Consider the following 24,560-nt stretch of genomic DNA (forward strand, 5'->3'; position numbering starts at 1 on the left):
CAGTGGATCAGCAGTGGCAGATATTCTTGGGCATAATACAAAAGATGCAAATGCAGTTCATTCCATTGAGAAGGAAGGATTCAAAGAGGGGGAAGGGGCCACAGTGGTTGACAAAGGAAGTCAGAGATTGTATAGCATTAAAGAAAAAGAAGTATGACAGGGCTAAGATGAGCGAGAATACAGATGATTGGGAAAGTTTTAAGGAACAGCAGATCTTAACTAAAAAAGCAATACGGAGAGAAAAAATCAGGTATGAGCTCAGTCTAGCCAGGAATATAAAAGGGGATAGCAAAAGCTTTTTTAGCTATGAAGAGAAAGAAGATAGTTAAGAACAATGTTGGCCCCTTGAAGAGTGAATTGGGAGAAATTGTTATGGGAAACAGGGAAATGGCAACAGAATTTAATGCATACTTTAGATCTGTCTTCACCAGGGAGGACACAAGCAATCTCCCAGATGTATGGATGGGCCAGGGTCATAAGATATCAGAGGAATTGAGACAGATTGACATTAGGAAAGAAACTGTGATGAGTAGACTGGTAGGACTGAAGGCTAATAAATCCCCGGGTCCAGATGGTCTGCATCCGAGGGTTCTAAAAGAGGTGGCTCAGGAAATTGCGGATGCATTGGTAATCATTTTCCAATGTTCCTTAGATTCAGGATCAGTTCCTGAAGATTGGAGAGTGGCTAATGTTGTCCCACTTTTCAAGAAGGGAGGGAAGGAGAAAACGGAGAACTATCGCCCTGTTAGCCTAACGTCAGTCGTGGGGAAGATGCTTGAGTCCATTATTAAGGACGAAATAGTGGCACATCTAGATGGCAGAAATAGGATTAGGCCGAGCCAGCATGGATTTACCAAGGGCAAATCATGCTTGACTAATCTGTTGGAGTTTTTTGAGGGTGTAACAAGGATGTTAGACGAGGGTAAGCCAGTAGATGTTGTGTACCTAGATTTTCAGAAGGCATTCGATAAGGTGCCACATAGGAGATTGGTGAGTAAAATCAGAGCTCATGGCATTGGGGGCAGGGTTTCAACATGGATAGAAAACTGGTTGGCAGATAGAAAGCAAAGGGTAGCAGTGAATGGGTGTTTCTCAGACTGGCTGGAGGTGACTAGTGGGGTACCACAGGGCTCTGTATTGGGACCACAGCTCTTTACGATTTATGTCAATGATTTAGATGAGGGCATTGAAAACTATATCAGCAAGTTTGCTGACGATACTAAACTGGGTGGCAGTGTGACATGCGAAGAGGACGTTAGGAGAATACAGGGAGACTTGGATAGGCTGAGTGAGTGGGCAGATACTTGGCAGATGTCATTCAATGTGAATAAATGTGAAGTTATCCACTTTGGAAGCTGGAACAAGAGTATTGTCTGAACAGTGTTGAGTTAGGTAAGGGAGAAATGCAAAGAGACCTAGGAGTCCTAGTTCACCAGTCAATGAAGGTGAATGAGCAAGTGCAACAGGCAGTGAAGAGGGCAAATGGAATGTTGGCCTTGGTTACAAGGGGAATTGAATACAAGAGCAAGGATGTTCTTTTGCATTTGTACAGGGCCCTGGTGAGACCACACCTGGAATATTGTGTACAGTTTTGGTCTCCAGGTTTAAGGAAGGACATTCTGGCAATTGAGGAAGTGCAGCGTAGATTCACTAGGTTGATTCCTGGGATGGCAGGGCTGTCTTACGCAGAGAGATTGGAGAGATTGGGCTTGTACACGCTGGAATTGAGGAGATTGAGAGGGGATCTGATTGAAACGTTTAAGATAATTAAAGGATTTGATAGGATTGAGGCAGGAAATATGTTCCAGATGTTGGGAGAGTCCAGTACCAGAGGGCATGGATTGAGAATAAGAGGTCAGTTATTTAAAACAGAGTTGAGGAAGAGCTTCTTCTCCCAGAGAGTTGTAGAGGTGTGGAATGCACTGCCTCGGAAGACGGTGGAGGCCAATTCTCTGGATGCTTCCAAGAAGGAGCTGGATAGATATCTGATGGATAGGGGAATCAAGGGATATGGGGACAAGGCAGGGACTGGGTATTGATAGTGAATGATCAGCCATGATCTCAGAATGGCGGTGCAGACTCGAGGGGCCGAATGGTCTACTTCTGCACCTATTGTCTATTGTCTTAAACTGCGACTCTTAAACTCTGTCCCTCGACTTATGAAAGCTAACACTCCATAAGCTCTCCATAAGATCTCCATAACACTCCACACTCCATGTGGAATCTTGTCAAATGCCTTACTAAAATCCATGTAGATCACATCCACTGCAGTACCCTCATCTATATGCCTGGTCACCTCTTCAAGGAACTCTATCAGGCTTGTTAGACACTATCTGCCCTTCACAAAGCTATGCTGACTGTCCCTGATCAGATCATGATTCTCTAAATGCTCATAGATCCTATCTCTAAGAATCTTTTCCAACAGCTTTCCCACCACAGATGTAAGGCTCACTGGTCTATCATTACCTGGACTATCCATACTACCTTTTTTGAACAAGGGGACAACATTCGCCTCCCTCCAATCCTTCAGTACCATTCCCGTGGACAACGAGGACATAAAGATCCTAGCCAGAGGCTCTGCAATCTTCTCCCTCACCTCATGGAGCAGCCTGGGGAATATTCTGTCAGGCTCCGAGGACTTATTTGCCCTAATGTATTTTAACAACTCCAACACCTCCTCTCCCTTAATATCAACATGCTCCAGAACATCAACCTCACTCATATTGTCCTCACCGTCATCAAGTTCCTTCTCATTGGTGAATACCGAAGAGAAGTATTCATTGAGGATCTCGCTCACTTCCATAGCCTCCAGGCACATCTTTCCACCTTTGCCTCTAATTGGTCCTACTTTTACTCCTGTCATCCTTTTGTTCTTCACATAATTGAAGAATGCCTTTGGGTTTTCCTTTACCCTATTTGCCAAGGCCTTCTCATGCCCCCTTCTTGCTCTCCTCAGCCCCTTCTTAAGCTCCTTTCTTGCTACCCTATATTCCTCAATAGACTCATCTGATCCTTGCTTCCTGAACCTCACATATGCTGCTTTCTTCCATCTGACTAGATTCTCCACCTCACTTGTCACCCATGGTTCCTTCACCCTACCATTCTTTATCTTCCTCACTGGGAAGAATTTATCCCTAACATCCTGCAAGAGATACCTAAACATCGACCACATGTCCATAGTACATTTTCCTGTAAAAACATCATCCCAATTCACACCCGCAAGTTCTAGCCTTATAGCCTCATAATTTGCCCTTCCTCAATTAAAAATTTTCCTGTCCTGTCTGATTCTGTCCTTTTCTATGACAATGCTAAAGGCCATGGAGTGGTGATCACTGTCCCTCAGATGCTCACCCACTGAGAGATCTGTTACCTGACCCGGTTTGTTACCTCATATTAGATCTAGTACGGCATTCCCCCAGTCGGCCTGTCAACATACTGTGACAGGAATCCGTCCTGGACACACTGAACAAACTCTGCCCTGTCTAAACCATTGGAATTAATCAGGTACCAATCAATATTAGGGAAGTTAAAGTCACCCATGATAACAACCCTGTTGTTTTTGCACCTTTCCAAAATATGCCTCCCAATCTGCTCCTTGGTATCTCTGCTGCTACCAGGGGGCCTATAGAATACCCCCAGTAGAGTAACTGCACCCTTCCTGTTCCTGAGTTCCACCTGTACTTACTCAAAAGAGGATCCTGCTACATTACCCACCCTTTCTTTAGCTGTAATAGTATCCCACACCAGTAATGCCACCCCTCCTCCCCTTTTTCTCCCCCTTTCTATCCCTTTTAAAGCGCTGAAATCCAGGAATATTGAGAAGCCATTCCTGCCCTGGTGCCAGCCAAGACTCTGTAATGGCCACTACATCATAATTCCATGTATGTATCCAAGCTCTCAGTTCATCACCTTTGTTCCTGATGCTTCTTGCATTGAAGTACACACACTTTAGCCCTTCTACCTTACTACCTTTACACCCTTTATTCTGCTTCTCTTTCCTCAAAGCCTCCTTAAATGTTAGATCTGGCTTTACTCCATGCACTATACTTGCAGCTCTTGCATGACCTTTATCCTCCTCCACCTCACTATCTACTCTGGTTCCCCTCCCCCTGCAAATCTAGTTTAAACCCCCCCCCCCCCCGGAGTAGCACTAGCGAACCTTCCCACAAGGATGTTAGTCCCCCTCCAGTTCAGGTGCAACCAGCCCCATCGGAACAGGTCCCACCTTCCCTGGAACAAGGCCCAATTATCCAGAAGCATGAATCCCTCCCTCCTGCACCAACTCCTTAGCCATGTATTTAGCTGCATTATCTTCCTATTTCTAGCCTCACTAGCACGTGGCACGGGGAGCAATCCTGAGATTGCAACCCTGGAGGTCCTGTCCTTCAACTTTGTACCTAACTCCCTAAATTCCCTTTACAGGATCTCCTCCTCCTTCCTGTCCACATCATTGGTCCCTACATGGACCATGACATCTGGCTGCTCACCCTCCCTCTTGAGAATACTGAGAACTCAATCCGAGATATCGCGGAACCTGGCATCAAGGAGACAGCAGACCATCCGGGATTCTTGATCTCTTCCACAGAACCTCTTATCTGTCCCCCTAACTATCAAATCCCCTATCACTACTGCTCTCCTCTTTTCCCTCCTTCCCTTCTGAGCTGAGGGTCCAGTCTCGGTGCCAGAGACACAGCCACTGCAGCTTGTCCTTGGTAGGTCGTCCCCACCAACAGTGTCTAAAACAGTATGCTTATTATTGATGGGAACAGCCGCAGGGGTGCTCTGCTCATTCTGTTTATTCCCCTTCCCTCTCCTGACAGTCACCCAGCTACCTGCCTCCTGACTCTTAGGGGTGACTATCTCCCTGTAACTCCTGTCTATTTCTGCCTCTGCCTCACGAATGATCTGAAGTTCATCCAGCTCCAGTTCCCTAACACGGTTTGTCAGGAGCCGCAGCTGGATGCACCTTTTACGGGTATCATCATCAGGGACAATTGTGCTTGCCCTGACTTCCCACCTACTGCAAGTGGAGCACTCGACTGCCCTAACCTACTCCTAAGTTAATTAGAGTTATTGAGGGAACTTGCCTGGTCTTACTTCACTGGGAACAAGCTTGTCCTCAGCCTCTGCTGGTCGAAGCCTCTTGAGCCAAAGCCTTCCTACTCTGTCTCCCACTACTCTGTTGCCCGCTCCATTAATCTGCTTGCTTTTTAAACTCTGCTGGTTGCTCACGGGCCAACTTTCACGTGCTTGCACAGTCGTGCCCCGTTCAAACTGCCAGAGAAATGACCGAGGAAATATTTTGCACATATTTGCCCTCACCCCATCGTCCTGCGACCCCCACTAAAGATAGGGTTCTTCTTGTCCTCAGCTACTACCCCCATAGCCTCCATGTCCAGCACATAATTCTCTGTAACATTCACCATCTCCAATGGGATCCCAGCACCCTGTACATCTTTCCCTCCCCCCCACTTCTGCTTTCCACAGCGATCGCTCCCTACGCAAGCAGAGTAAGTGCCATACCAGCCTCTCCACCACCTCTCTCACTACCATTCAGTCTTTCCAGGTGAGGCAGTATTTCATCTGAGAGTCTGTTGGGGCCATCTGCTGTATTTGGTGCTCCTGTTGTGGCTTCCTGTACATTGGTGAGACCCAACATAGGTTGTGGAACTGCTTTGTTGAGCAGCTACTCCATCTGCCAGAAAAAGCGGGATCTCCCAGTGGCCATCCACTTCAATTCTACTTCCCATTCCCATTCCAGCATTAGTCTATGGCCTCCTGTACTGCTGCGATGAGGTCACAGTCAAGTTGGAGAAGCAACACTCTGTATTCCTTCTGGGTATCCTCCAACCTGATGGCATGAACATTGTTTTCTCCAATTTCCAGTAATTGCTCCTCCCTCTCACCATTCCCCATTGTACTTTCTGTCTCTCACCTCTTCCCATCTCCTTAAGGCCAATTTATATCTCTGTGTCAAATCTATCCCATACCCTACGCCATAACCTGACGCGCACCTCACCAAAAAATGTAACTACAAGTTGCAGCGACGCAGACTGCAACAACTGTGATTGGTCTGCTTGGTAGCATTGCATTTCTGGTTGCTTCTGAACGATGAACCAAATCGTCAAAACTACCTGCCGACATCTGAAAATATTTGAAATGCATTTCCTCGTCCGTGTCTCTAAATGGCTGGACAAGCACAGAAAATTCAGCCTCCTTTTGCCTCAATCTGTTCAATGGTCATATACACCACCTCCTCTGACGTCTTCTCTCTTTTCTGCATTGCAGTAATCTCAACATTTATTGGCTCCAACTCCAACATGATGCACTCAGTTTCAGTCGCCATTGTTTGAAGTACACAAAGAAACTCAACACGAACAAGCTCAACACAGTGGCATAGAAACCCCACCGCCAAGTAGTGTTTTGGTGGTGAATTGCAGAGCGACGCAGACACACCAACTCACAAGTATAAATGCTCACAACGGCATAGGCCACTTACGTAGGCTACAGCGTAGAGCCTACACAGAAATATAAATCAGCCTTTAGCTGCACATCACCTCCCTCTGGTGCTCCTCCCCCTTCCTATTCTTCCAAGGCCATCTACCCTCTCCCATCAGATTTCCCCTTTGTCTTTCACCTATCAACTCTCCAGCTTTTAACTTCACCCCTCTTCTGTTTTCACCGATCACCTACCACCTTTTACTTTCTTCCCTCCCCCACCTCCTTGTTCTAACTTCTCATTTTTTTTCCAGTCGTGATGGAGGGTCTCAGCCCAAAACATTGACTGTTTACTCTTTTCCATAGATGCTGCCTGGCCTGCTGAGTTCCTCCAACATTGTGTGTGTGTGTGTGTGTGTGTATATTTACGAAGACCAATTAACCCTCCCCAACTCTCCACCGACACCACCAGCCTCCCTTCCCCCTGTGATCCCATCTGTCATCTGTGCCGGGTGTTTACCATTCCCTCCGACCTTCAAACCTCTGAGGCTGAGCACTCTGTCCTCAGTAAGGGCCTCACCTTTGACCCCCTTCGCCCACATCTCAGTGAGCTCTGCGTATGCCATGATGCCGAACTTTTCTTCCGCCGGCTCCGTCTCCGAGATTACTTCTTTGGCAATGACTCTCCTACCCCCACCGATGACCCTTTCTCCCGTCTTCAATCCTCCTCCTCTTCATGGACACCCCGCTCTGGTCTTCTGCCTGCCCTGGATCTCTCTATTGCTAATTACCAACGGGACATCAACTGTCTCGACTTCACCACACCCTGTTCCAATTCCGACCTAACTCCTTCCGAATGCTCTGCTCTCCGCTCCCTCTGCACCAATCCCAACCTCAGTATAAAACCCGCTGATAAGGGGGGAGCTGTTGTTGTCTGGCGTACTGACCTCTACCTGGCCGAGGCACAGTGACAACTCTCTGATACCTCCTCTTATTTACCCCTTGATCATGACCCCACTAAGGAGCTCCAGGCCACTGTCTCCTATACCATCACCAACCTTATCAGCTCTGGGGATCTCCCACCCACTGCCACCAACCTAATAGTTCCCACACCCCGCACTTCCTACCCAAGATCCACAAACCTGCCTGTCCAGGTAGACCTATTGTCTCAGCTTGCTCCTGCCCCACTGAACTAATTTCTACAAACCTTGAGACCGTCTTATCCCTCCTTGTTCAATCTCTTCCCAACTAAGTTCATGACACTTTTCACGCTTTGAATTTTTTCAATGATTTTAAGTTCCCTGGCCCCCACCGCCTTATTTTCACCATGGACGTCCGGTCCCTATATACCTCCATCCCCCACTGAGATGGTCTCGAAGCTCTTCGCTTTTTTTTGGATTCCAGACCTAACCAATTCCCCTCTAGCACCACTCTCCTCTGTCTAGCGGAATTAGTTCTTACTCTCAATAATTTCTCCTTTAGCTCCTCCCACTTCCTCCAAACCAAGGGTGTAGCCATGGGCACCCGTATGGGTCCCGGTTATGCCTGCCTTTTTGTTGGCTTTGTGGAACAGTCCATGTTCCAAGTCTATATGGGTATCCGTCCCCCTCTTTTCCTTCGCTACATCGACGACTGCATTGGCACTGCCTCCTGCACGCATGCTGAGCTCGTCGACTTCATTAACTTTGCCCCCAACTTTCACCCTGCCCTCAAATTTACCTGGTCCATTTCCGACACCTCCCTCCCCTTTCTTGATCTTTCTGTCTCCATCTCTGGAGACGGCCTATCTACTGATATCTACTATAAGCCTACGGACTCTCACAGCTACCTGGACTATTCCTCTTCCCACCCTGTCTCTTGCAAAAATGCTATCACCTTCTCGCAATTCCTCCGTCTCCGCCGCACCTGCTCTCAGGATGAGGCTTTTCATTCCAGGATGAAGGAGATGTCTTCCTTTTTTAAACAAAGGGGCTTCACCATCAACTCTGCTCTCAAATGCATCTCTCCCATTTCCCGCACATCTGCCCTCACCCCATCCACCTGCCACCCCACTCGGGATAGGGTTTCCCTTGTCCTCACCTACCACGACACCAGCCTCCAGGTCCAACGTATAATTCTCCGTAACTTCCGCCACCTCCAATGGGATCCCACTACCAAGCACATCTTTCCCTCCCCCTCTCTTTCTGCTTTTCGCAGGGAGCGATCCCTACGCAATTCCCTTGTCCACTCGTCCCCCCCATCCCTTCCCACCGATCTCCCTCCTGGCACTTATCCTTGTAAACGGAACAAGTGCTACACCTGCCCTTACACTTCCTCCCTCACCATCATTCAGGGCCCCAGACAGTCCTTCCAGGTGAGGCGACACTTCACCTGTGAGTCAGCTGGGGTGTGGTATACTGCGTCCGGTGCTCCCGGTGTGGCCTTTTATATATTGGTGAGACCCGACGCAGACTGGGAGACCGTTTTGCTAAACACCTACGCTCGGTCTGCCAGAAAAAGCAGGATCTCCCAGTGGCCACGCATTTTAATTCCATGTCCCATTCCCATTCTGATATGTCTATCCATGGCCTCCTCTACTGTCAAAATGAATCCAAACTCAGGTTGGAGGAACAACACCTTATATACTGGCTGGGTAGCCTCCAACCTGATGGCATGAACATTGACTTCTCTAACTTCTGTTAATGCCTGTCCTCCCCTTCTTACCCCATCCCTGACATATTTAGTTGTTTGCCTGTTCTCCATCTCCCTCTGGTGCTTCCCCCCTCCCTTTCACCCGAGGCCTCCTGTCCCATGATTCTTTCTCTTCTCCAGCTCTGTATCACTTTCGCCAATCATCTTTCCAGCTCTTAGCTTCATCCCACCCCCTCCGGTCTTCTCCTATCATTTCGCATTTCCCCCTCCCCCCACTACTTTCAAATCTCTTACTGTCTTTCCTTTTAGTTAGTCCTGATGAAGGGTCTTGGCCCGAAACGTCAACAGTGCTTCTCCCTATAGATGCTGCCTGGCCTGCTGTGTTCCACCAGCATTTTGTGTGTGTTGTTGTTTGAATTTCCAGCATCTGCAGATTTCCTCGTGTTTGCACATCACACCTTCTTTGCATTGTGTTCTAAATGTTTATCCAAACTCTAAAATGTGGTGAGAATAACTGTCTCCAACATCCTTCCAGGTAGTGTGTACTCAGCTACAGTATTGGGTGCAAGTTTGTCCCCTAACGCTGGTACGTTACTGCTGGGTGTGGGTCTGTGGGGTACATTATTGCAGGGTGTGGGTTTGTGTCCTAACACTGATGCGTTACTGCAGGGTGTGGGTCTGTCCCCTAACATTGCTACGTTACTGTAGGATATGGGTCTGTCCCTAACACTGGTACTTTACTGCAGGATGCTAATTTTTTTCAGTTATATAAAGAATAAAAGAGAAGTGAGAGTTGATATTGGTCCTCTGGAAAGTGATGCTGGTGTGGTAGTAATGGGCAAACAAAGAAATAATAGATTAACTTAATGGGTACTTTGCACCAGTCTCTACTGTGGAAGATATTAGCAGTTTGCTAGAGGTCCATGAGACTAATGATAAAATTAAACTGTCAGCATGGTTTCTGTAAAGGGAAATCTTGCCTGACAAATTTGTTAGAGTTCTTCAAGGAGGCAACAAGCAGGATGGACAGAGGAGAGGCAGTGGATGCCATTTACTTAGATTTTCAGAAGGCATTTGATAAGGTGTCTCACATGAGGCTGCTTAACAAGATAAAATTGTATGGTGTTACAGAAAATATACTGGTGTGGATAGAAGAATGGCAAGAATGGCTGACAGGCGAGAGGCAACCATTTCCGTTTGGCTGCTGGTGATTAGTGGTGTTCCTCGGGGTCAGTATTGGGACCACTACTTTTCATATTGACTGTCAGTGATTTAGATAATGGAATTGATGGCTTTGTGGCAAAAGTTTGCGAATGTTATGAAGGTGGGTGGAGGAGTAGGTGGTGCTGAGGAAGCAATGTGATTGCAGCAGGACTTAGACAAATTGGAAGAATGGGCAAAAAAAGTGGCAGGTGGAATACAGTGTTGGTAAATGTATTAAAATGCATTTTGATAAAAGGAACAATAGTGAAAACTCTTTTCTAAATGTGGAAAAAATTTAAACATCAGAGGTGCAAAGGACAGGAGTGCTCGTTCAAGACATGCAGAAGGTGAATACACAGGTGGAGTCTGTGGTAAAGAAAGCAAATGCAATGTTGGCATTTATTTCAAGGGGAATAGAATAGAAAAGCAGGTAGATAATGCTGAAGCTTTGTAAGAAACTAGTCAGACAATATTTGGAGTATTGTCAACAGTTTTGGGCCCCTTATCTCAGAAAGAATGTGTTGTCATTGGAGAGAGTCCAGAGCAGGTTGACAAGGATTATTCTGGGAATGAAGGGGTTAACATATGAGGAGTGTCTGGCGGCTTTGGACCTGTACTCACTGGAATTTAGTAGAATGCATGGGGAATTAATTGAAACCAACAGAATGTTGAAAGGACTAGATAGGGTTAATGTGGAGAGGATGATGGGGGTATCCAGAACTAAAGGGCACAGCCTCAAATTTGAGGTGCAACCTTTTAAAACAGAGGTAAGGAGGATTTTTTTCTTAAGCCATAGAGTGATGAAGCTGTGGAATGCTCTGTGGTGGAGGCCAAGTCTGTAGGTTCATTCAAAGTGGAAGTTGATAGTTTCCTGATTGGCTGGAATATCATGGGATGTAGTTAGAGGGCAGGTGTATGGGGTTAAATAGGATCTGGGATCAGCCATGATGAAATAGCAGAGTGGACTTGATGGGCTGAATGGCCTAATTCTGATCCTGTGTCTGATGGAGACTTTGGAGAGTGTGCAGGAGTCGCTTATCAAGATGTTGCTGGATTAGAGAGCATGTGCTATAATGAGAGGTCGGACAAACTTGGGTTGTTTTCTCTGGAGGCTAAGGGAAGATCTGATAGAGGTTTATAAGATTACAAGAGGTATAAATAGAGTAGATATAGACAATATCTTGTTCCAAGGTTTAAATGTCTAATACCAGAGGGAATGCATTTTAGATGAAAGGGGGTTGATTTAAAGGAGATGTGAGGGTCAAGTCTTTTACACAGTGGTGGGTGGCTGGAATATGCGGCCTGGGGTTGGTGGTAGGGATTATTATGAGACACATTGACATTGCATATGCAGAAGGGATTAGTTTATTTGGTCAGTTGATTGCTAATCTAATTGTTTTGGCACAACATTGTGAATTGAAGGGCTTGTACCTGTGCTGTACTGTTCTATGTACTAACACTGAGGTATGGTTTGGTTGGGGATGAGTCTGTCACTGTATAACACCGGGGTACGGTACTGGTGAGGACAGGGTCTGTCATTGTTTAACATGTGGGGATGGGCCTGTCACTATACAACACCAGGGTACAGGTGTGTCACTGTATAACACCGGGGTACGGTACCGGTGGGGACGAGTCTGTCACTGTATAACACCGAGGTATGGTACTGGTGGCAGTGGGTCTGTCACTGTATAACACCAGGGTATGGTACTGGTGGGAGTGGGTCTGTAACTGTATAACACCAGGGTACGGTACTGGTGGGAGTGGGTCTGTAACTGTATAACACCAGGGTACGGTACTGGTGGCAGTGGGTCTGTAACTGTATAACACCAGGGTACGGTACTGGTGGGAGTGGGTCTGTAACTGTATAACACCAGGGTATGGTACTGGTGGCAGTGGGTCTGTCACTGTATAACACCAGGGTATGTTACCAGTGGGGATGGGTCTGTCACTGTATAACACCGTGGTATGGTACCAGTGGGGATGGGTCTGTCACTGTATAACACTAGGGTACGGTACCGATGGGGTCAGGTCTGTCACTGTATAACACCGGGCTAGGGTACCGGTGGGGACGGGTCTGTCACTGTATAACATCAGGGTACGGTACCGGTGGGGGATGGGTCTGTCACTGTATAACACCAGGCTAGGGTACCGGTGGGGACGGGTCTGTCACTGTATAACATCAGGGTACAGTACCAGTGGCAGTGGGTCTGTCACTGTATAACACCGGGGTATGGTACTGTCACTGTATAATATCGGGGTATGGTACTGGTGGGAGTGGGTCTGTCACTGTATAACACCAGGGTACGGTACTGGTGGGAGTGGGTCTGTCACTGTATAACACCAGGGTACAGTACCAGTGGGGACGGGTCTGTCACTGTATAACACCAGGCTAGGGTACCGGTGGGGATGGGTCTGTCACTGTATAACACCAGGCTAGGGTACCGGTGGGGACGGGTCTGTCACAGTATAACATCAGGGTACAGTACCAGTGGCAGTGGGTCTGTCACTGTATAACACCGGGGTATGGTACTGTCACTGTATAACACTGGGGTACGGTACTGGTGGGAGTGGGTCTGTCACTGTATAACACCAGGGTACGGTACTGGTGGGAGTGGGTCTGTCACTGTATAACACCAGGGTACAGTACCAGTGGGGACGGGTCTGTCACTGTATAACACCAGGCTAGGGTACCGATGGGGTCAGGTCTGTCACTGTATAACACCGGGCTAGGGTACCGGTGGGGACGGATCTGTCACTGTATAACATCAGGGTACGGTACCAGTGGGGATGGGTCTGTCACTGTATAACACCGGAGTATGGTACTGGTGGGGATGGGTCTGTCACTGTATAATATCAGGGTACGGTACCAGTGGGGACGGGTCTGTCACTGTATAACATCAGGGTACGGTACCAGTGGGGATGGGTCTGTCACTGTATAACACCGGAGTATGGTACCGGTGGGGATGGGTCTGTCACTGTATAACACTGGAGTACAGTACAAGGGATCACTCTTTGACATGGATCTGCATGATAGATGATGTATTTTGTGTTGTCAGACAGTATGGGGGTTGGGCGGGGGGGGTTTGTGGATGTGTGCACAAACTAGTCAGTGTTCTCTGGGATTATCTGTGAATGTGTCGTACTCAACCTTTGCTTCTGTCACTCTCTCCAGGCCTCCCGCCACTCTGTCATGGCTCCGTTCCTGCGCATCTCCTTCAGTTCATATGAGCTTGGCCTCGCCACAAATGTCGCTGAGGGTCAGCAACCATTCATCGCTGTGAAGATGAAGGAGGCTATGACCACAGGTAATACACCCGGGTCCAATGTGGGAGGTTCATGATACAGGCAAATGATATCCAGCTGTGCTTCAAGGTTCCATTGGCTCCATCCAATTCTCCAGGACTTCCCGCCCACCCCTTCCACTCCACTTTCACAGAATCATCCTCCTTGCTCCCACCCCCTCTCTGCTGCCTGCCCCATCACCTGCCTTCCCCTATCTCCCCAGATCTGTGGTTCCTCATGACCCTGCACTTTGTACCGGCAGAGCGCGGTAAGACCCTGATGCAGAAGAAGCCGACTATGTACCCAGACTGGAAGTCTTCCTTTGATGCTCACATCTACGAGGGCCGGGTAATCCAGATCGTCCTGATGGGGAGTGCCGAGGAGCCCCTGTCTGAGGTTACGGTTGGGGTCTCTGTCCTTGCTGAGCGTTGTAAGAAAGGCAACGGGAAAGCAGAATTCTGGGTGAGTCCAGTCAGAGATGGTCACATTTGAGGTTGACAGGGATGGTTGGTGTGTCTGGTCAGAGTATGCTGGTAGTGGACTATTCGGAGAAGTGGTCCAGTTGGTATGTTTGAGATGCCTGTGGGTGTGTCAGCTGTTGGCTGTGATGAACCCTGAGGAAGATAGACGTGGAGATGAGTGAGGGGCTGATTTACAGTTTACCATCTCTTTCAGAGCTTCTGGGGATCTTCAGGAGTCTCTGTAAAAGATTAGGGATTCCTGCAATGGTCCAGCTAGTAGTCAGAACAGGCACTGTTCATTGGTGTCTCTCTTCACACCTGATGGGTGTGGGAGCATGAGACTTTCAATGCCTGAAGCATGAGGCTCTGGACTCAGTGATGGTTGATCAGTGATTAGTTACCAATGGGTACAATGGTTAGCAATGACAGAGCCGTTTCTGTCAAGTTTGCTACATACACCCTTTAACTGAATCAGAATCGGGTTTATTATCACTAACATGTACCGTGAAATTTCTTGTTTTGTGGTAGCAATACATTGTAAGACATACAGTTTAATAAATAGTGTGGGAAAAATAAATTAAGGTAATGTTCATAGGTGCATGGACCTTTCAAAAATGTAGTAGTGCAGGGGAAGCAGCTATTCCTGAATCTCCATTTCCCCGTGTAGAGTGCCTTCCTGCTTCAAATTATCCACTATTGTCCCTGCATATAAAAAGATCAAGGTAACATGCCTGAACGACTGGCGGCCTGTCACACTCACCTCAATAATAAGCAAATGCTTTGAGAGGCTGGCCAAGGACTACATTTTCAGCATGCTACCACCCACACTGGAGCCCCTACAATTCACCTACTGATACAACCAATCATAGGTGACACAATAGCCACTGCTCCACTCATCTTACACATCTGCAGAAGAAGGACACTCACCTGAGAAAGCTGTTCTTGGACTACAGTTCAGCATTCAACACCATAATTCCATTCAGGATCGACAAGAAGCTCAGAGACCTTTGCCTTTACCCTGCCCTGTGCAGCTGGATCCTGGACTTCCTGTCAGATCACTGGCAGGTGGTAAGAGTGGGCTCCCTCACCTCCACCCCTCTGATTCTCAACACAGGAGCCCCTCAGGGCTGTGTCCTAAGCCCCTTCCTTTACTCCCTGTATACCCATGACTGTGTTGCCACCCACAGCTCTAATCTGTTAATTAAATTTGCTGACTACACTACATTGATTGAACTAATCTCAAACAATAACGAGGAGTCATAAGACAAAGGAGCAGAAGTCGGCCATTTGGCCCATCGAGTCTGCTCCGCCATTTCATCATGAGATGATCCATTCTCCCTTGAAGGCAGTCCCATTCCCCTGCCTTCTCACCATAACCTTTGATGCCCTGACTACTCAGATTCTTATCAATCTCTGCCTTAAATACACCCAATGACTTGGCCTCCACTGTCGCCCATGGCAACAAATTCCATAGATTCATCACCCTCTGGCTAAAAATTTTTTTCGCATCTCTGTTCTGAATGGGTGCCCTGCAATCCTCAAGTCATGTCCTCTCGTACTAGACTCCCCCACTATGGGAAACAACTTTGCCTCATCCACTCTGTCCATGCCTTTCAACATTCAAAATGTTTCTATGAGGTCCCCCCTCATTCTTCTAAACTCCAAGGAGTACAGTCCAAGAGCGGTCAAACGTTCCTCATATGTTAACCCTCTCATTCCCAGAATCATTCTAGTGAATCTTCTCTGAACCCTCTCCAATGTCAGCACATTATTTCTTAAATAAGGAACCCAAAACTGCACACGGTATTCCAAGTGAGGTCTTACCAGTGCCTTATAGAGCCCCAACATTACACCCTGCTCTTATACTCTATTCCTCTCTAAGTGAATGCCAACATTGCATTCGCCTTCTTCACCACCGACTCAACCTGGAGGTTAACCTTAAGGGTATCCTGCACAAGAACTCCCAAGTCCCGTTGCATCTCAGAACTTTGAATTCTCTCCCCATTTAAATACTAGTCTGCCTGTTTATTTCTTCTATCGAAGTGCATGACCGTACATTTTTCGACATTGTAATTCATTTGCCATTTCTTTGCCCATTCCCCCAATCTATCCGAGTCTCTCTGCAGACTCCATTTCCTCAGTACTACCGGCCCCTCCACCTATCTTTGTATCATCAGCAAACTTAGGCACAAAGCCATCTATTCCATAATCCAAATCATTGATGTACAACTTAAAAAGAAGTGACCCCAACGCGGACCCCTGTGGAACACCACTGGTAACCGGCAGCCAACCAGAATGGGATCCCTTTATTCCCACTCTCTGTTTCCTGCCAATCAACCAATGCTCTATGCATGTATGTAACTTTCCCGTAATTTCATGGGCTCTTGTTTAGCAGCCTCATGTGCGGCACCTTGTCAAAGGCCTTCTGAAAATCCAAATACACCACATCCACTACATCTCCCTTGTCTAGCCTACTTGTAATTTCCTCAAAAAATTGCACTAGGTTTGTCAGGCAGGATTTTAAGGAAACCATGCTGAGTTCTGCCTATCTTGTCATATGCCTCCAAGTACTCCGTAACCTCATCCTTGACAATCGACTCCAACAACTTCCCAACCACCATGTCAAGCTAACAGGTCTATAATTTCCTTTTTGCTTCCTTGCCCCCTTAAATAGCGGAGTGACATTTGCAATCTTCCAGTCCTCCGGAACCAGGCCAGAATCTATCGACTTTTGAAAGATCATTGCTAATGCTTCCGCAATCTCTACTGCTACTTCCTTCAGAACACGAGGGTGCATTCCATCTGGTCCGGGAGATTTATCTACCCTTAGACTATTCAGCTTCCTGAGTACTTTCTCTGTCGTAATTGTGACTGCGCATATTTCTCTTCCCCGACACCCTTGAATGTCCAGTATATTGCTAATGTCTTCCTCAGTAAAGACTGATGCAAAATACTCATTCAGTTCCTCTGCTATCTCCTTATCTCCCATTACAATTTCTCCAGCATCATTTTCTATTGGTCCTATATCTACTCTCATCTGTCTTTTACTCTTTATATACTCGAGAAAGCTTTTAATATCCTCTTTGATATTATTTGCTAGCTTCCTTTCATAGTTCATCTTTTCCCTCTTAATGACCTTCTTAGTTTCCTTTTGTAAGCTTTTAAAAACTTCCCAATCCTCTGTCTTCCCACTAATTTTTGCTTCCTTGTATGACCTCTGCTTTGCTTTTACTTTGGCTTTGACTTCTCTTGTCAGCCATGGTTGCATCCTTTTTCCATTCGAAAATTTCTTCTTCTTTGGAATATATCTGTCTTGCACCTTCCTCGCTTCTCACATAAACTCCAGCCAGTGCTGCTGTGCCATCCTTCCCGCTAGTGTCCCTTTCCAGTCAACCTTGGCCAGTTCCTCTCTCATGCCACTGCAATTTCCCTTACTCCACTGAAATACCGACACATCGGATTTCGGCTTCTCTTTCTCAGATTTCACAATGAACTCAATCATGTTGTGATCACTGCCTCCTAAGGGTTCCTTCACTTCCATCTCTCTAATCACCTCTGGTTCATTACACAATACCCGATCCAGTACAGCTGATCCCCTAGTGGGCTCAACAAGCTGTTCTAAAAAGCCATCTCGTAGACATTCTACAAATTCTCTCTGTTGAGGTCCAGTGCCAATCTGATTTTCCCAATCCACTCACATGTTAACATCCCCTATAATTATCATAACACTGCCCTTCTGGCAAGCCTTTTCTATTTCCTGTTGTAATTTGTAGTCCACATCACTGCAGCTGTTTGGAGGTCTAGATAACTGTCATCAGGGTCCTTTTACCCCTGCGATTTCTTAGCTCAACCCATTCTGTACCTTCCGATCCTATGACAACTCTTTCTAATGATTTAATATCATTTCTTACCGTTAAGGCTCCGCCAGCCCCTCTGCCTACCTGCCTATCCTTCCGATACACCGTGTATCCTTGGACGTTCAGCTCCCAGAGACATGCATCCTTTAGCCACGTCTCAGTGATGGCTACAATATCATACCTGCCAATCTGTAACTGTACAACAAGATCATCCACCTTATTCCTTATGCTGCATGCATTTAAGTATAACACCTTATGTCCAGTATTTGGTACTTTTTGCACTGATTGCACTACAACTCATCCCAATGGCTGCAAATTTTCTCCATCACCCGCCTGTCCTTCCTGATATCCTTACTGCTCACTACCTTAGATCTATTTCTGTTTTCCTCTTCTCTGCTCCATCATTCCGGTTCCCATCCCCCTGCTCTATTAAACCTTCCTGCCAGGATATTGGTTCCCCTAGGATTCAAGTGTAACTCGTCCTTATTGTACAGGTCACACCTGCTCCAAAAGAGGTCCCAATTATCCAGAAACTTGAATCCCTGCCCCCTGCTCCAATCCCTCAGCCACACGTTCATCCTCCATGCATTTATCCGACAACTTTATCATCTCTGACATAATGGTGTCAAGAAAACAACAATGTTTCAAAAAACAAAGGAGCTGGTTTGTGGACTACAGGAGGAATGGAGACAGACTAACCCCTATTGACATCAGTGGATCTGGGATTGAGAGGGTAAACAGCTTTAAGTTCCTCGACATCCACATCACTGAGGTCCTCACATGGTCTGTACACACCAGCCATGTGGTGAAAAAGGCACAACGGCACCTCTTTCACCTCAGACGGTTGAGGAAGTTTGGTGTGGGCCTACAAGTCCTAAGATCTTTCTACAAGCCCACAATTGTGAACATCCTGACTGGCTGCATCACTGCTTGGTATGGGAACAGTACCTCCCTTAATCGCAGGATTTTGTGGAGTGGTGCAGACAGCCCAGCGCATCTGTAGTTATGAACTTCTCATGATTCAGGACATTTACAAAGATGTGTGAGAAAAGGGCCCAAAGGATCATTGGGGACCTGAGTTACCCCAATTACAATCTATTCCAGCTGCTCCCGTCCAGGAAAAGGTACCACAGCATAAAAGCCAGGACCAACAGGCTCCAGAGTGGCTTCTTCCACCAGGCCATCTGACTGATTAACTCATGCTGATTTAAGTGTATTTCTATGTTACACTGATTGTTCTATTTATTATAAATTACTGTGATTGTACATTTAGACAGAGATGTAACATAAAGATTTTTACTCCTCATGTATGTGAAGAATGTAAGAAATAAAGTCAATTCACCTATTCACCATTGAGAGTGTGTCCTCAGGCTCCTGTACCACCACCTTGATGATAGTAATGAGAAGAGGCATGTTCTGGATGGTGAGGGTCCTGAATGAATCGTGCTGCCTTCTGGAGATGTCACCTTTTGAAGATGCCCTCGATGGTGGGAAAGCTTGCTCTAAAGATGGAGCTGGCTGAACCTACAACCCTCTGCAGCCTCTTTTGATCCTGTGCATTGGAGCTTTCCACCGCACCTTTGTAGAAATTTGCTAGTCTTTGGTGATGTAATAAAATGTCTTGAAACTCGTAATGAATTATAGCCACTGGTAAGCCGGCTTTGTGATTCATTCAATGTGTTGGGCCCAGGACAAATCATTGAGATGTTTGACCTTGAGGCTGCTCACTCTTTCCACTGATGACCCTTCAGTGAGGATTGAAGTGTGTTCTTCCAATAGGCCCTTCCTGAAGTGACATCACTCAATGTATCTCACTCCTGTACACCATCTGAGATTCTGCCAATAATAGTGGTATTGTTGAATGAGGAGAAGTTGTATTTGCCTCTCAGTGTGCAGGGACACATCAGAAGATGCTTAGATTTGTTCCATGTTTCCACTTCCACTCCCATGGTACCTCCCCTCCCTGCCTGGTGCAGAGCTGAGGGAAAGGTCCGTCAACTCTCAGTTGACAGGCAGGGTCCAGAATAACTCTTCTGAGCATGCCCCACCTGTTGAAGGTGTGCTAGTGGACTCCCTCCAAGTTCCAGAAGGTAGTACAGATGATCCCTCTCTATTGAAATCTCCTCTGTTTCCCCATCCAGTGAGAGCTCATTGTGGAAGGAGGTGATGTGTTGAATGTTGTTCCTTGAATGCTATGTGGGTGAAGGGGATATCATGGGAACTGAGGGAAGAGACATTATTAAAGCGGCCTCAGTGCATTGAGTTCCTCTAGCAAATTTGTTGCCTCTGATTCTCGAGTTTGGATGATGCATTGCCCAGGAGCACATGTGTGACCAGAGGTGGGGCTTTGAACTGGGTGCGTGAGAAGCAGTTACAATATTTATTGGAGTTCCTCTTTCTGCAGTTGGATCTCCAACCTCAAGGCAAAGTGCTGATGGCAGTGCAGTTATTCCTGGAGGATACAGGTAAGATTCTATGACTTGGCCAGAGCTATGAAGTGTGCCTTTTGCTGAACTTTTGCTGCTATTGGCCAATAGAGATGAGAAATAGTTTAATTAACTTTTTCCTCAAATAGTCAGTGTGAATCTACACCAGATGCCGCCTGGTCTTGGAGTGAACTTGGATCGTGGAGCTGACCAGAGCCAGCATTCTTAATCATGAAGAAGGCAGAGTTGTTAGGAGAGACAAGAGATTGCAGGGTATTGTCCCAGTAGATCAACCATTCCTTTGACTCCACAGATGCTGCTAAACTGACAGGTTTTATCGGCATGATGAAACTGTGGTGTCAGTCAACCCTGATTTAGCACAGAACAGGCCAAACTGTCTAAGCCAATAACTTCGAATTAATCTAAAACCTCTTCCCCGCAAGTTCACCTTCTCAGCAGTTTCAAGGTTTTTTTTAAAATGCCCCAATGCTGTTTGTTTCCAGCACATTCCAGGCACCTATCACTCAATGTGGGGGAAAGAGCTTGCCTTGCACATCTCCTTTGTATTCTCCCCCCACCTCCCACCCTCTTGTGCTAGACATTTCAATTCTTGGAAAAAGAAGTTGGCTATCTATTCTATTTGTGCCTTACGTAATTTTATAAACTCCTATCAAATCTCCACTCAGTCTCCATCACTCTAGAGAACAATACTAGCTTATCGAACCTCTCCTCATAGCATGTAACCACCAAGCTAGGCAGCATCCTGGAAACCCCTTCTGCATCCTCTCCAAAACCACCACATACTTCCCATAATAGGATGACCAGAGCTGAACACCTAAATGAGGCCTAAACAGAACTTCATAAAGTGTAACATAATTTCCTGACTCTGGGGAGACATGCTATTCTGCATTCCTCTCTAGGGCCTTGGTTTAATTGACCAAAGTGCAACACCTCATACTATCCGAGTTAAATTCCATCTGCTGTTCTTCAGCTCACTTTCCCAATTGATCCATGTTCTGTTGTAATCTCTGATAAACCTTGTTACTGTCCACTATATCACCAATTTTAGTGATATCTGCAAACTTAAATATCAAGTTAAACAAGTTATTAATGTAGATGATGAAACAACAAGGAATTTAGCATTGATCTTTGAGGCGTACCACCCATCACAGAATTGAACTCACCCCAGACCCTTGGTGATCTAACCCTGCAGACCAGCCTACTATGTGGGACCTTGTGAAAAGCTCACAGAATGACATCTATTTACCTAGGTTTGCTAGTGCTGTTGGGGAGGGTTTAAGCTAGATTTGCAGGGGGATGGGAACCAGAGTGCCAGAGCAGATAGTGGAGCGGGGGTGAAAATAAATGATGTTAAAAGTTCATGCAAAATTGTGTGTGGTGGTAATAATCTTCTGAGGTGTGTCTGTTTCAATGCAAGGAGTATTGTGGGGAAGGCAGATGAGCTGAAGGCGTGGATTGAAACATGGAATTTTGACATTATAGCCATTAGTGAAGCTTGGCTACAGGAAGGGCAGGGCTGGCAGCTCAATGTTCCAGGGTTCCGATGTTTCAGACGTGATAGAGGCAGAGGGATGAAGGGTGGGAGGTTGGTGGCATTGCTAGTCAGGGAAAATGTTACAGCAGTGCTCAGGCGGGACAGATTAGAGGGCTTGTCTACCAAGGCCATATGGGTGGAGCTGAGATACAGGAAAGGTATGACCACAGTTAGAAGGTTATATTATAGATCACCCAATAGTCAGCGAGAATCGGAGGAGCAAATCTGCAGAGAGGTAGCAGACAACTGCAGGAAACATAAAGTTGTGATAGTAGGGGATTTTAATTTTCCACATATTGATTGGGACTCCCATACTGTTAAAGGTCTAAACTGGTTAGAGTTTGCAAAATGCGTTCAAGAAAGTTTTCTAAATCAATGTATAGAGGTACCAACTAGAGAGGATGCAATTTTAGATCTCCTATTAGGAAATGAGTTAGGACAGGTGACAGAAGTGTGTGCAGGGGAACACTTTGGGTCTAGTGATCATAACGCCATTAGTTTTACAGATTAAAGAGGAGGAGGTGCTTGCTATCTTGAGGCAAATCAGAGTAGATAAATCCCCAGGACCTGACATTGTATTCCCTCGGACCTTGAAGGGGACTAGTGTTGAAATTGCAGGGGCCCTGGCAGATATATTTAAAATGTCGGTATCCACGGGTGAGTTGCCAGATGATTGGGGGATAGCTCATGTTGTTCTGTTGTTTAAAAAAGGCTCTAAAAGTAATCCAGGAAACTATAGGCTTGTAAGTTTGACGTCAGTAGTAGGTAAATTATTGGAAGGAGTACTAAGAGATAGGGTCTACAAATACTTGGATAGACAGGGACTTACTAGGGAGAGTCAACATGGCTTTGTGTGTGGTAGGTCATGTTTAACCAATCTATTAGAGTTTTTCAAGGAGGTTACCAGGAAAGTGGATGAAGGGAAGGCAGTGGATGTTGTATACATGGACTTCAGTTAGGCCTTTGACTAGGTCCCACATGGGAGGTTAGTTAGGAAGATCCAGTCGCTAGGTATACATGGTGATGTAGTAAATTGGATTAGATGTTGGCTCAATGGGAGAAGCCAGAGAGTGGTCGTGGAGGATTGCTTCTCGGAGTGGAGGCCTGTGACTTGGGGTGTGCCACAGGGATCAGAGCTGGGTCCATTGTTATTTGTCATCCATATCATTGATCTGGATGATAATGTGGTAAATTGGATCAGCAAATTTGTTGATGATACAAAGATTGGAAGTGTAGTGGACAGTGAAGAAGGTTTTCAAAGCTTGCAGAGGGATTTGGACCAACTGAAAAAAAGGGCTGACAAATGGCAGATTGTGTTTAATGCAGACAACTGTAAGGCATTGCACTTTGGAAGGACAAACCAAGGTAGAACATACAAGGTAAATGGTAGGACACTGAGGAGTGCAGTAGAGCAGAGGGATCTGGGATTACAGATACATAATTCCCTAAAAGTGGCATCACAGGTCGCAAAGAGAGCTTTTGGTACATTGGCCTTTATAAATCAAAGTACTGAGTACAAGAGTTGGAATGTTATGGTGAGGTTGTATAAGACATTGGTGATGCCAAATTTGGAGTATTGTGTGCAGTTTTGGTTACCAAATTACAGGAAGGATATTAATAAGGTTGAAAGAGTGCAGAGAAGGTTTACAAGGATATTGCCGGGACTTGAGAAACTGAGTTACAGAGAAAGGTTGAATAGGTTAGGACTTTATTCCCTGGACCGTAGAAGAATGAGGGGAGATTTGATAGAGGTGTATAAAATTATGATGGGTATAGATAGAGTGAATGCAAGCAGGCTTTTTCCACTGAGGCTAGGGGAGGAAAAAAAACAGAAGACATGGATTAAGGGTGAAAAGGGAAAAGTTTAAAGGGAACATTAGGGGGAGCTTCTTCGCACAGAGAGTAGTGGGAGTGCGGAATGAGCTGCCAGTTGAAGTGGTGAATGCAGGCTCACTTTTAACATTTAAGAAAAACATGGATGAGAGGGATATGGAGGGATTATGGTCTAGGTGCAGATCAGTGGGACTAGGCAGAAAAATGGTTCGGCACAGCCATGAAGGCCCAAAAGGCCTGTTTCTGTGCTGTAATGTTCTGTGACTCTATTCTGTCAATCCCCTTGGTCACCTCTTCAAAAAAACAACTCAAATTCATGAGATTTGACTTCCCAACACAAAGCCATGCTGACTATCCCTAATCAGTCTGCGCCTTTCCAAATGCAGATGGATGCTGTCCCTCAGAATCCCCTCCAATAACTTCTCCACCACTGATGCCAGCCTCACGTTCTGTGGCTTGTTCTTGCAGCACATTAAAGGCACGACTTTAGCTAACCCCCAGTTTTTGAGATTTATTTTAAGGTACCATAAGATCTAACTTAAGTAACCAAACAGGACAGGTTAAATTAACGACCTGAGCAACAGCTAGGCTGCAGGCTAGTTTACTATTGCAATTGAAAATTACACAAAATGAAATAAATACTAAAAGGTAATATTGAACTCTGTTAAACTCTGGTTAGACCACACTGTTGAGTATTGTCTTCAGGTCTGGTCACCTCATTATAGGACATATGTGGAAGCTTTAGAGAGGGTGCAAAGGAGATATACCAGGATGCTGCCTGGACTAGAGGGCATGTCTTGTGAGTAAAGGTTGAGTGAGCTCGGGCTTTTCTCTTTGGAGCAAAGGAAGATGAGAGGAGAGTTGAGAGAGAGGT

General features: G+C 46.2%; 1 protein-coding gene across 8 annotated transcripts in view; it reads left to right on the forward strand.

The window, feature by feature from the left end:
* The window catches only part of LOC132377651 (protein kinase C delta type-like), a 135,364-nt gene that overhangs the window by 59,766 nt on the left and 51,038 nt on the right, over positions 1 to 24,560 (forward strand). For all 8 annotated transcript variants that reach the window (XM_059943854.1, XM_059943847.1, XM_059943850.1 and 5 more), the window contains 3 exons: positions 13,445 to 13,577; positions 13,817 to 14,016; positions 20,277 to 20,337. In XM_059943854.1, coding sequence (XP_059799837.1) covers positions 13,463 to 13,577; positions 13,817 to 14,016; positions 20,277 to 20,337 — 376 coding nt within the window. In that variant the 5' untranslated portion in view covers positions 13,445 to 13,462. The remainder of the gene's footprint in view (positions 1 to 13,444; positions 13,578 to 13,816; positions 14,017 to 20,276; positions 20,338 to 24,560) is intronic.

The sequence above is a fragment of the Hypanus sabinus genome, chromosome 19 (assembly GCF_030144855.1).
Source record: "Hypanus sabinus isolate sHypSab1 chromosome 19, sHypSab1.hap1, whole genome shotgun sequence".
Classification (NCBI taxonomy): Eukaryota; Metazoa; Chordata; class Chondrichthyes; order Myliobatiformes; family Dasyatidae; genus Hypanus; species Hypanus sabinus.